We start from the raw sequence: 8,346 nt of genomic DNA, 5'->3' as shown, positions 1-8,346 counted from the left end.
ACCAACTTAGCATTGCTGCCTAAGAGGACCAGGAAGGCCTGAGCCTGGTGGTGAGTTCAGACACTCACAGGCCTGGTTACATGATCCTCTTCCCTCTTCCTCCAACCCAAACTCTGAGATTTGCTTCAGCAGCTGCTGGGACGGGGTTCCCTGGACCCTGGAAGGTCTATGCAAGGGGGAGACACTGAAAGGAAGGCCCCTCGAAAACAAACAAACAAACAAACAAACAAACAAACAGAAGAGGTCCTGGCTGGAGGCTGAAACAGCTTTAGTTACAGGGAGGCCAGGAGCTGGCTGGCAGTTCCTCAGTATGGGGAAAAGGGAGACAGTAGTCAAAAGGAGGCTGGGGTTCGGGCCCAGGTTACACATCCAGGTTGCTGTCACTCGGCTTAGTGTAGACTTGTGTTTTTCGCTGCACAATGCCAGGGGTAAAGGTGGCACCCAGTGGCCAGTGGCGGACTACATGGTGGTAGGAGGAGGCCAGGTAGTCAAAGTAGTTGATGTTGAGTTTCCGGGCAATGTGCCGGCCCAGGAATTCCATTTGCTACGAATAAGTGAGTGGCAGCCAGTTCTCCGTCCTCCAGACAAGAGACTCCCCACCGGTATGCTTTTTACCAGTATCCCTTCCCCTTCCCACGAGAGTATCCCGCCCTAGCCCTGCCCAGGATTCCCACTGCTCCTGCTGCCCTTTGGGGAGTGGAGGTCTCCGTGGAGGAACTGTGCTGTATTTACTCTCTGAGTACAAAACAGTTCCATCCAAGAACACTAAGCAGTAATCTGTATCTTTTAGTTGGGGGTGGGGGAGGTAGGGGTGAGGGTAGGGGTGGGGGAGGTAGGATGGGGATGAAAGTAGGGGTGTGGTGGGGTGGGGAGGGAATGAGAGTGGGGTGGGGGTTGGGGCAGGACCCACCTCATAGCGCTCTGACAGTTGCACCAGCACAAGCGGCTCTAGCTTATATCCACAAAGGACCAGCTGGAAGAAACACCTTCCATAGGCTGCCAATAGATGCACAACTGAGCCAGGGACCTACCCTCCTGGAGCCTGGGGGTGGGAGGGCAGGGGCAGGGCCTCTGAGGAAGTGGGCATAACCAGATGGACTGTCGGCCCCTCCCAGCTCTGAATCCACCACCCTCGGCCTTCTCCCTCTGACCCTCCCCCATCCGGGGCATCACCGTCAGAGCTGAGTGCCAGGCGCACATAGACCAGATGCATCGGCCCCTGATGTACAGTTCGGCCATGGATGGAGAAGTGGTACATGCCACGTGAATGGTTCAGAACTAAGCGGCGCCGGGGCAATGAGGAGACCATGAGCCACAGGCCTACAACCATGCCATAGGCTGGAAAGCACCAGATCTCCTGCCTCTCTACCTGTGGGCACCAGGGATGAATGGAGGTGAGTTCTGGCAGGAGGCTCCTGTGTGGCCCTCATGCAGAGGAGAGAGGTGTGGGGTGGGGTGTGAGGGCTTTGACCTGTCTCAGGACGTCACAGGAAACCAAGACGAGGCAGAAGATAAAGAGCAGTGTCCCCTTCCAGAGTGTGTCCAGGTAGTACTCGAACACAAAGACTGAAGACAGCAGGACCCGGTACATGAGAACAGCTGGGAGCTGCCCATAGTCACAGGACAGTGCCGGGGAGTTGGGGGAAAGGGCCCACCCGGTGGAGGTGCTCCATGCTACTTCAGTGTCTGCACTCACAGGTGCGCCTGCCTGCCCTAACCCATCCAGGCTTCAGCCAGCCTCTCTCCACTTCTGGGAACCTGGCCATGCCCAGTGCCCTGCCCACCATCCGGCTGCTGCTGGTTGAAGGGGTAAAAGCTGTTGCTCTTGAGGCGCTTGGCTAAGTGTCGCTCAGTAGAGAAAAGTCCTGGGGCCCAGAGTTGGAAGCGCTTAGCAACGACACTTGCGGCGAGGCCAGTGGTCTGCTCCTTGGGGATCTAGTTAGGCAGATGTCGTTAGAGCTGGTCACGTCCAGCTTGCCCACTGCCACCGCCCCGATACCTTTACACAGGGCTCCCACCCGAGGCAATTCCAGGGTTGCAGATTAGGGAAGAGCAAAAGCTGTCAGACGACCGCAGGGTAAGGGAAGCAGGCAGCAGTCCGGCTGGGCTGCCCCGGTTCTAGAATTTCAAGGTAAAGGGTTCTAGAAGGGCTGTTCTATTGACCACGCCCTGCTAATGGGCATGCAATCCCTGGGCAGTTTGTACTACCTGGAAGACAGCCTGACTTCCTCGTGGCTGGACAGCCTAAGCCAGTGCTTCGAACACTGTCAGCTCATGGATTCATTCCGGTGGCTGATAAAAGCCTCTGTGCCTTTTCTCCACTATTGTACACCTTACTGCCTACCCTATCCTCAGACAACTGTGTCCCAAGAGTGGAATTCACACAGTCCAAGAGTTAAACCCTGCAGTGAGCAGAGACACAGGGCTAGGACACCTAAGATCCATTCCAAACTAGCCTAGATTAGCATGAGCGGAATCCCAAATAAAACAACAAAGGGCTACACACAGAGTGCCCAAAAATACTTTTATTGTAACAAAAAGCCCAAACATTTCTAAGTGAAAAGGGACAGGCAAAGCTAGTAGGTGTCCAAGTTAAGTGGACTCTCTGGAAGAGGGTGGGCTTGTAAGCAGCTGCTCTAGACACCACTGGACTTCCTCCAGGCCCCGGTAGGCACGCTTCAGACCCCGGGGGAGGCATCGACAGGACTCCAGATTGAGATAGAGCAGCCCCGGGCAACTGCTAATCACAGAGCTGTGGAACAGGCAGGCACAGGAAAGTGAGCTGCTGGCCAGGAAGCCCTGCCTGCCCTCACCTTACACCAGGCCTACAGCCACCCAGGCCCAAGCCTAGGACTCTTGGTGTCCCCAAGTAGAAGTCTGACCAGTGCCTACAACCTTGCTGGCCTCTGGAGATGTGGAGTTGGGGAGCAGACCTCTGGTCCCCAAGTCACACACGGCAGCAAGCAGTATGAGATTCATAGTAGAGGAAGGCCCACTGACCTGACGGTGCTTGGTGTAACTCGGGTACCCCTCAGGTTGAGGGAGCACAAGGCTGGGTGTAGGTCCCCAGAGGTGCCTGAGAAAACAGCAAGGGCCTGTTCCAAGTCTTTCTCGCTGAAGCCTTGGCCACTGAAATCCAGCTCTCTCAGGGTGTGATACCACTTCTGGGTCAACAGGGAGCTGCCCTTCTTAACTAGGGTCAACCCATCAGACATGCCATACAGGCCCAGGTACAGCTGCTCCAGCTCTGAGATGAGAGAACTGAGTGTGAACGGAAGGCAGGCGCTGATTCCACATCCCGCCTACCTACCATGCAAGGCCAGCTGACCTTGGCATGGTAAATCACACAGGCCAGTAGGAGTGATGCGAGCACAGCCTCGAAGATCCAGTAGGCGCAGTTTCGGGGAGCGGTGGAGCAAGCGGCTCAGGACCTCATTGCTCACAAAGCTGCAGGTGGAGCCAGCCAAACAGAGCTCCTCAAGACTGGGGAAGCCTGGTCCCTGGGGTACCCCTCGTCCACAAGGCTTGGGAAGCCAAATCAGATTCAGCAGCCGGAGCACCTGGGAGTTGGGAGGAGGGACAGGCTGCAGATGGGTAGATGAGTGGCAGGTGGGAGAAGGTAGGGGCTATATACCTGCAGCTGGGGGCAGCTTTTCTGCAGAGCCTCCACAGGCAGCTGCAGGGGCGTGCTGTTGCAATTCATGCCAGTGCTGACCTCCAGGACTTGGAGCTGGGGACAGCAGCTCCCCTGTAATGGTGGGGAAACACACTAGGTCAAAGGCCTGGCAGTCCCCACTCGGCTCTCTTCCTGCCCATCACCAACCTACCAGCAGCGCACCCAAGATGGCTGTCGTCTGGGAACTGTAGGTCAGCCATAGCTTCCGCATTCGGGACCCTGCCTCCTCCAAGAAGTTCACCACAGCTGTGGACTCCATCTGGGGATCCAGCACAGGGGTGTGGTTCACCTCGCAAGGGCCCAGGCTACTTCAGGGTCGTTGGGGCAAAGGACTCACCATGGAATGGTGTAGGTCCAGGCTGTGGAGCTGGCAGCAGGCTTTCGCTAACATGACCAGAGTGTCAGCAGTGACATTGTGGCAGTCTGAAAGCTTGAGGAAGGTGAGCCGAGGACAGAACTTGCTAACCAGCTGTGGCAAGAGAGAGGCCATCTGGGATTGGGAAGGGCAGGTTAAGTAGCGGCCTACAGGGACACTGGTGGTCATGTCAAGCCCATCCTATGGCCCCAGCTATGACTCCATTCTGTCCCTTGCCAGGCCTACTTCGGTGCCTTTTTCTCTGGCAACTTCCTACCTAAGGTGCCGGCAAGACAGATCTGGGCAGACAGGCAGACATCTCTACGGGACAGCACCAGGGCACTCCCCAATAGCAGACACCTCAAATTGTTACAGCTGGCGCGCAGGGCAGCCTCAAGCTCTCACCTCCAACACAGAGTGTACTTGAGACTTCCAATGGATAAGGGTCAACCTCTGGAGCTGTGAGAACCTGGGCAACAGCAAGGTCCAGTTGTGCTAGGGTCCTTATGCTACCCGTCTGGCCAGCATCCTCCCTACCCAACGTGGATGCACAGAGGCACAGGCAAAGGAAGGAAGTCGATGACAAGGAACCCTCACCGATTGGGTATGAGCCACTCCAGGGAAGCAAGGAGCTTCTTCTCTGCCTTGAGGTTGCCCTTGGCAGACCTGCCAACCAGCGGGGGTGACAGGGTCACAGTATGCCAGAGCGAAGGATGGGAGGTGGCTTCATGCCAACGCTGGCAAACGCGTGCAGCCCTAGGAGAAGAAACAGTTCGCTGAGAGCGCGTGGCCTTTTGTGGGTGATGCCTACGATAAAGTGTCTTAGGACCAGCAGCGATGCCCTTGCAACCTGCAGCGCAGACGACTCAAAGCTTGCTGACGCCCGCTCTCAAAGTTAGGCTTTGGGGGGTTCCAAATGCAAAAAGGTGCTAGAGCACTCGTGTACGCCCTTTGAGATGCTTTACCCCCTGCCTTGCAGCACCACCCGCTCATTAGGCCAGTCTATACCCCGCCAGGGGCTGTTAGTGTACCTGCCAAGAAACGGCATGGGCCCGTGAGCCGCAACCAACAACCCGAAAATATGCACCAGGACTTCTAAGGGAATACGGTCTCCCCAGCCAGAATCCGGACCCTGATCGGGTGACGGCTCCGGTTGGGGTTTGGTCCTGGGCTTGGCGGCAGCCTTGGGGCCACGAGCCATTGGCCTCGGAGCGCGGCGGGGGGCGCGCCTGTGCGCACGAGCGCGCGTAGGCTCCAGGTCCGGCAGCACGAGCAGCATGCTGTCCGCCTGTAGCAAGTGATACCCAGAACCGCGAGGTGCCAGCCGGTCCCACCACCAGTCCTCGGCCGAGCGAGCCCGTGCATCGGGCCGCTTGGAGCCCCGAGCTCGACGCCGAACTCTCCCAGAAGCCACAGGAGCCATAGCCCCGGGAGCTCCGCTAAGGCGGAAGGTGGGTGGTAGGCTGGGAGGAAGGGGCGTGGTCCCTTACCTCAGGCCTTCTATTACACTTAGCTTCCGGGGGGTGGGACTTCCGCCGCGAGTTTTAGCGGGTTCGCCGGTGTCTTCGTCCAGCCCTTGGGCTGAGATTTGGCTGCTTTCCGGGCTGAGCGGCGCGCTCCTGGTGCTGGGCGGGCAGCCACAGACCCACGCCCCTGATGCTCAGTGTTGGAGCCCTGGGTAAAGCCAGCCAGCCACACCCCTCGCCGACCCATGTCGGCTGCCTGAAGTTCCGCTGTCGTACAGTTGGTTTAGCCGCGCTGAGACTTGGTCCTCCGCAAGCCCCAAGGACTGCTCCTTCGCTGATCCTCCTGCCTGGAGCCACGCTTTAGGCCAGCTTCTTCTTGCTCCCCAGCTTGTCAGTCTTGTTCTGTGGGCTCCCGGGACAGGCTCCTTGGTACGTGCAGCTCCTGATCTATCTGCCGCCTTCCTCCAGGTGCCCTGGTTTTGCATCTCAGACCCGGTCTTTTTTTTTTTTTTTTTTTTTTTTTTTTTTTTTTTGGTCTCCTTCCAGCTGGGAGAGGTTTGGCTCCTAGAATAGCCATAGAAGCTTTGGACCTTCGTGGGGAAAGAGCGGATTGTTACTTGCGCTTTGTCCTGGAAGGCCCCTTTTGACCTAATGGCAGCACCTCCGCTGGGCCGACTGGTGCTGACCCATCTGCTGGTGGCCCTTTTCGGCATGGGCTCCTGGGCTGCTGTCAACGGGATCTGGGTTGAGCTGCCCGTAGTTGTGAAAAGGCTCCCGGAGAGTGAGTGAAGAGAAGTGGGCTGAGGTGGGCCGCTGCTGCAGCTCTTCATTCCTTAGCCTAGTGCCCTTACACTGTCTCCTCCCTCCCCTGCAGGTTGGAGCCTTCCTTCGTACCTCTCTGTGCTTGTGGCTCTGGGAAACCTGGGTCTGCTGCTGGTGACCCTGTGGAGGCGCCTGGCCCGCGGCAAGGGCGAGCGGGTCCCCATCCAAGTGGTGCAGGGACTAAGCATAGTGGGCGCAGCCCTGCTGGCCCCTCTGTGGCACCATGTGACCCCAGTGGCAGGGCAGCCCCACTCTGTGGCCTTCCTAACACTGGCATTTATACTGGCACTGGCCTGCTGTGCTTCTAATGTCACTTTCCTGCCCTTCCTGAGCCACCTACCACCTCCCTTTTTACGGTCTTTCTTCCTGGGTCAGGGCCTGAGTGCCCTGTTGCCCTGCATGCTAGCTCTGGTACAGGGGGTGGGCCGCCTTGAGTGCCTGCCGGTGCCCGCCAATGGCACCACTGGGCCTCCTATCAAGGTGTCTCCCATAAATTTCCCAGAGCGCTTTTCTGCCAGCACTTTCTTCTGGGTATTGACTGCCCTACTGGGTACTTCAGCTGCTGCCTTCCAAGGTCTCCTGTTAATACTGCCATCGCCACCATCTGTACCCACAGTGGGTACAGGGCTTCGGGTAGAAACACCGGGAACAGAGGAGGAAGAGGAAGAGGAAGAGGCCTCACCGTTGCAGGAGCCACCAGGCCAGGTGGCAGCCACCGTTTCCAGCCCAGACCCTAAAGCCCATCAGCTGTTCTCTTCCCGAAGTGTCTGTCTACTGGGGCTGCTGGCTATCACCAACGCGCTGACCAATGGTGTGCTGCCTGCTGTCCAGAGCTTTTCCTGCCTGCCCTATGGGCGCCTGGCCTACCACCTGGCTGTCGTACTGGGTAGCTCAGCCAACCCCCTTGCCTGCTTTCTGGCCATGGCAGTGTTGTGCAGGTGCACATGGACCCCAAGTCCGCCCCCCCCCGGGGGGAGGAGCTTGAGGTGGGCCAGGGCCTTGGCACAGCCAGTCCTGAATCTCGGCCCATCTCTGGCAGGTCTCTGGCAAAGCTGTATTGTCTGTCTCTACTGGGCATGTTCTTTGGAGCCTACCTGATAACGCTGGCAGTCCTAAGTCCCTGTCCTCCTCTGGTGGGCACCTCTGTGGGTGTGGTCCTCGTGGTAAGTATGATGGGGACATGAAGTAGGAATAGGGCTTATCTCAGAAGCAGGGGAATCTGGTGCTCAGCCTGCTGCTGCAAAAACTCCACTCTACCCCCTCTTTCAGGTGCTTTCATGGGTACTGAGTGCGGGCCTGTTCTCATACATCAAGGTGGCGATCAGCTCCATGCTGCACAGTGGAGGCCGGCCAGCATTGCTTGCAGCTGGTGTGGCTATTCAGGTGGGCTCTCTGCTGGGCGCCATCGCCATGTTCCCTCCCACCAGCATCTATCAAGTATTTCGAAGCGGAGAGGACTGTGTGGACCAGTGTGGCCCTTGAACCTGGACCTGTGGGACTTAATTCACACTTGTCTTCACCTGGAGACTGCCGCAGTGCCTGAGTCCTGAGGCCCAACGTGGCCTCCCTTTTCATGGATATTGCACACTCCATAAGAGACCTGGCTTTTGAGAAAAGACCAGAGTGAGGACCAAAGAGAAGGCCTGGATCCAGGAATAGGTTGGGGCTGTGGCCTTCGCCCTTGGGACCTTTGTGGGAGTTGCACAATAAAGCATCTTTATACAGTGGGTTGTTAATCCCATAATCCCATGAGCACAGCCCCCAGTGCCATGTCTGCTTCTGTAGGAGTCATCCCTTCCCAAGATCCTTGTGAAGGTTCTGGGCAGGCATTTATCCATTTGTCTAATTGCTCTTGCAGGGCCTTGGGTCAGGACTCCTGCCGCCGTTGCTGTTTTGGAACTACCTTGGGAGACAAAGGCCAACTCCCAGAGCCCACATGGGGCTAAAATAGTATAACGCCTCTAGTCTAGTCAGCTTGGAGTTGGCTAGATAAGTGTGGGGCCGCTGCTCCACAGCATGTCTTGAGG

The 8,346-nt window shown here is 57.4% G+C and overlaps 3 protein-coding genes across 4 annotated transcripts; 1 reads left to right on the top strand and 2 right to left on the bottom strand.

Annotated features, from left to right (window-relative positions):
- Positions 1–361: 361 nt before the first annotated feature.
- Tmem249 (transmembrane protein 249) lies at positions 362–2,183 on the bottom strand. Its single transcript, XM_055626643.1, has 6 exons — positions 2,169–2,183; positions 1,785–1,935; positions 1,472–1,566; positions 1,174–1,369; positions 911–996; positions 362–544 (listed from the first exon to the last, which is right to left on the bottom strand). Exons 1-6 carry the CDS (start codon positions 2,181–2,183, stop codon positions 362–364), a joined length of 726 nt encoding a protein of 241 aa, XP_055482618.1.
- Positions 2,184–2,507: 324 nt separating this feature from the next.
- Fbxl6 (F-box and leucine rich repeat protein 6) lies at positions 2,508–5,483 on the bottom strand. Of its 2 annotated transcripts, none has more exons than XM_055626419.1 (9): positions 5,063–5,483; positions 4,629–4,787; positions 4,437–4,500; positions 4,014–4,166; positions 3,828–3,935; positions 3,635–3,748; positions 3,329–3,560; positions 3,001–3,247; positions 2,508–2,752 (listed from the first exon to the last, which is right to left on the bottom strand). In XM_055626419.1, the coding sequence occupies exons 1-9, from the start codon at positions 5,452–5,454 to the stop codon at positions 2,593–2,595; spliced, it is 1,629 nt and encodes a 542-aa protein (XP_055482394.1). In that variant the 5' UTR covers positions 5,455–5,483; the 3' UTR covers positions 2,508–2,592. The 2 variants fall into 2 exon arrangements, with proteins under 2 accessions (XP_055482394.1, XP_055482395.1); XM_055626420.1 differs by having other exon boundaries at positions 4,014–4,145.
- Positions 5,484–5,563: 80 nt separating this feature from the next.
- Positions 5,564–8,043, top strand: Slc52a2 (solute carrier family 52 member 2). The gene is made up of 5 exons (XM_055626418.1): positions 5,564–5,926; positions 6,044–6,278; positions 6,372–7,257; positions 7,359–7,482; positions 7,589–8,043. Exons 2-5 carry the CDS (start codon positions 6,149–6,151, stop codon positions 7,799–7,801), a joined length of 1,353 nt encoding a protein of 450 aa, XP_055482393.1. The 5' UTR covers positions 5,564–5,926; positions 6,044–6,148; the 3' UTR covers positions 7,802–8,043.
- Positions 8,044–8,346: the final 303 nt, after the last annotated feature.

Source organism: Psammomys obesus, unplaced genomic scaffold (assembly GCF_907164565.1).
Source record: "Psammomys obesus unplaced genomic scaffold, mPsaObe1.curated_primary_1811, whole genome shotgun sequence".
NCBI classification, from domain to species: domain Eukaryota; kingdom Metazoa; phylum Chordata; class Mammalia; order Rodentia; family Muridae; genus Psammomys; species Psammomys obesus.
The sequence above is the reverse complement of the archived record's forward strand: the minus strand, read 5'-3'. Positions and strand labels throughout refer to the sequence as shown.

What these genes read in the sequence shown, in the direction of transcription:
- Slc52a2 (XM_055626418.1), top strand. Translation starts at nt 6,149, where the DNA reads ATGGCAGCACCTCCGCTGGGCCGACTGGTGCTGACCCATCTGCTGGTG. An exon ending in GCCATGGCAGTGTTGTGCAG is followed by an intron (nt 7,258 to 7,358) that starts GTGCACATGGAC and finishes CATCTCTGGCAG; the next exon opens with GTCTCTGGCAAAGCTGTATT. An exon ending in CTGTGGGTGTGGTCCTCGTG is followed by an intron (nt 7,483 to 7,588) that starts GTAAGTATGATG and finishes CCCCTCTTTCAG; the next exon opens with GTGCTTTCATGGGTACTGAG.
- Tmem249 (XM_055626643.1), bottom strand. An exon ending in CCTGTGACGTCCTGAGACAG is followed by an intron (nt 1,370 to 1,471) that starts GTCAAAGCCCTC and finishes TGGTGCCCACAG; the next exon opens with GTAGAGAGGCAGGAGATCTG. An exon ending in AACTGTCAGAGCGCTATGAG is followed by an intron (nt 545 to 910) that starts GTGGGTCCTGCC and finishes ACTTATTCGTAG; the next exon opens with CAAATGGAATTCCTGGGCCG.
- Fbxl6 (XM_055626419.1), bottom strand. Translation starts at nt 5,454, where the DNA reads ATGGCTCCTGTGGCTTCTGGGAGAGTTCGGCGTCGAGCTCGGGGCTCC. An exon ending in TGGACCTACACCATTCCATG is followed by an intron (nt 3,936 to 4,013) that starts GTGAGTCCTTTG and finishes CTGGATCCCCAG; the next exon opens with ATGGAGTCCACAGCTGTGGT. An exon ending in CCATCTTGGGTGCGCTGCTG is followed by an intron (nt 3,749 to 3,827) that starts GTAGGTTGGTGA and finishes CCACCATTACAG; the next exon opens with GGGAGCTGCTGTCCCCAGCT.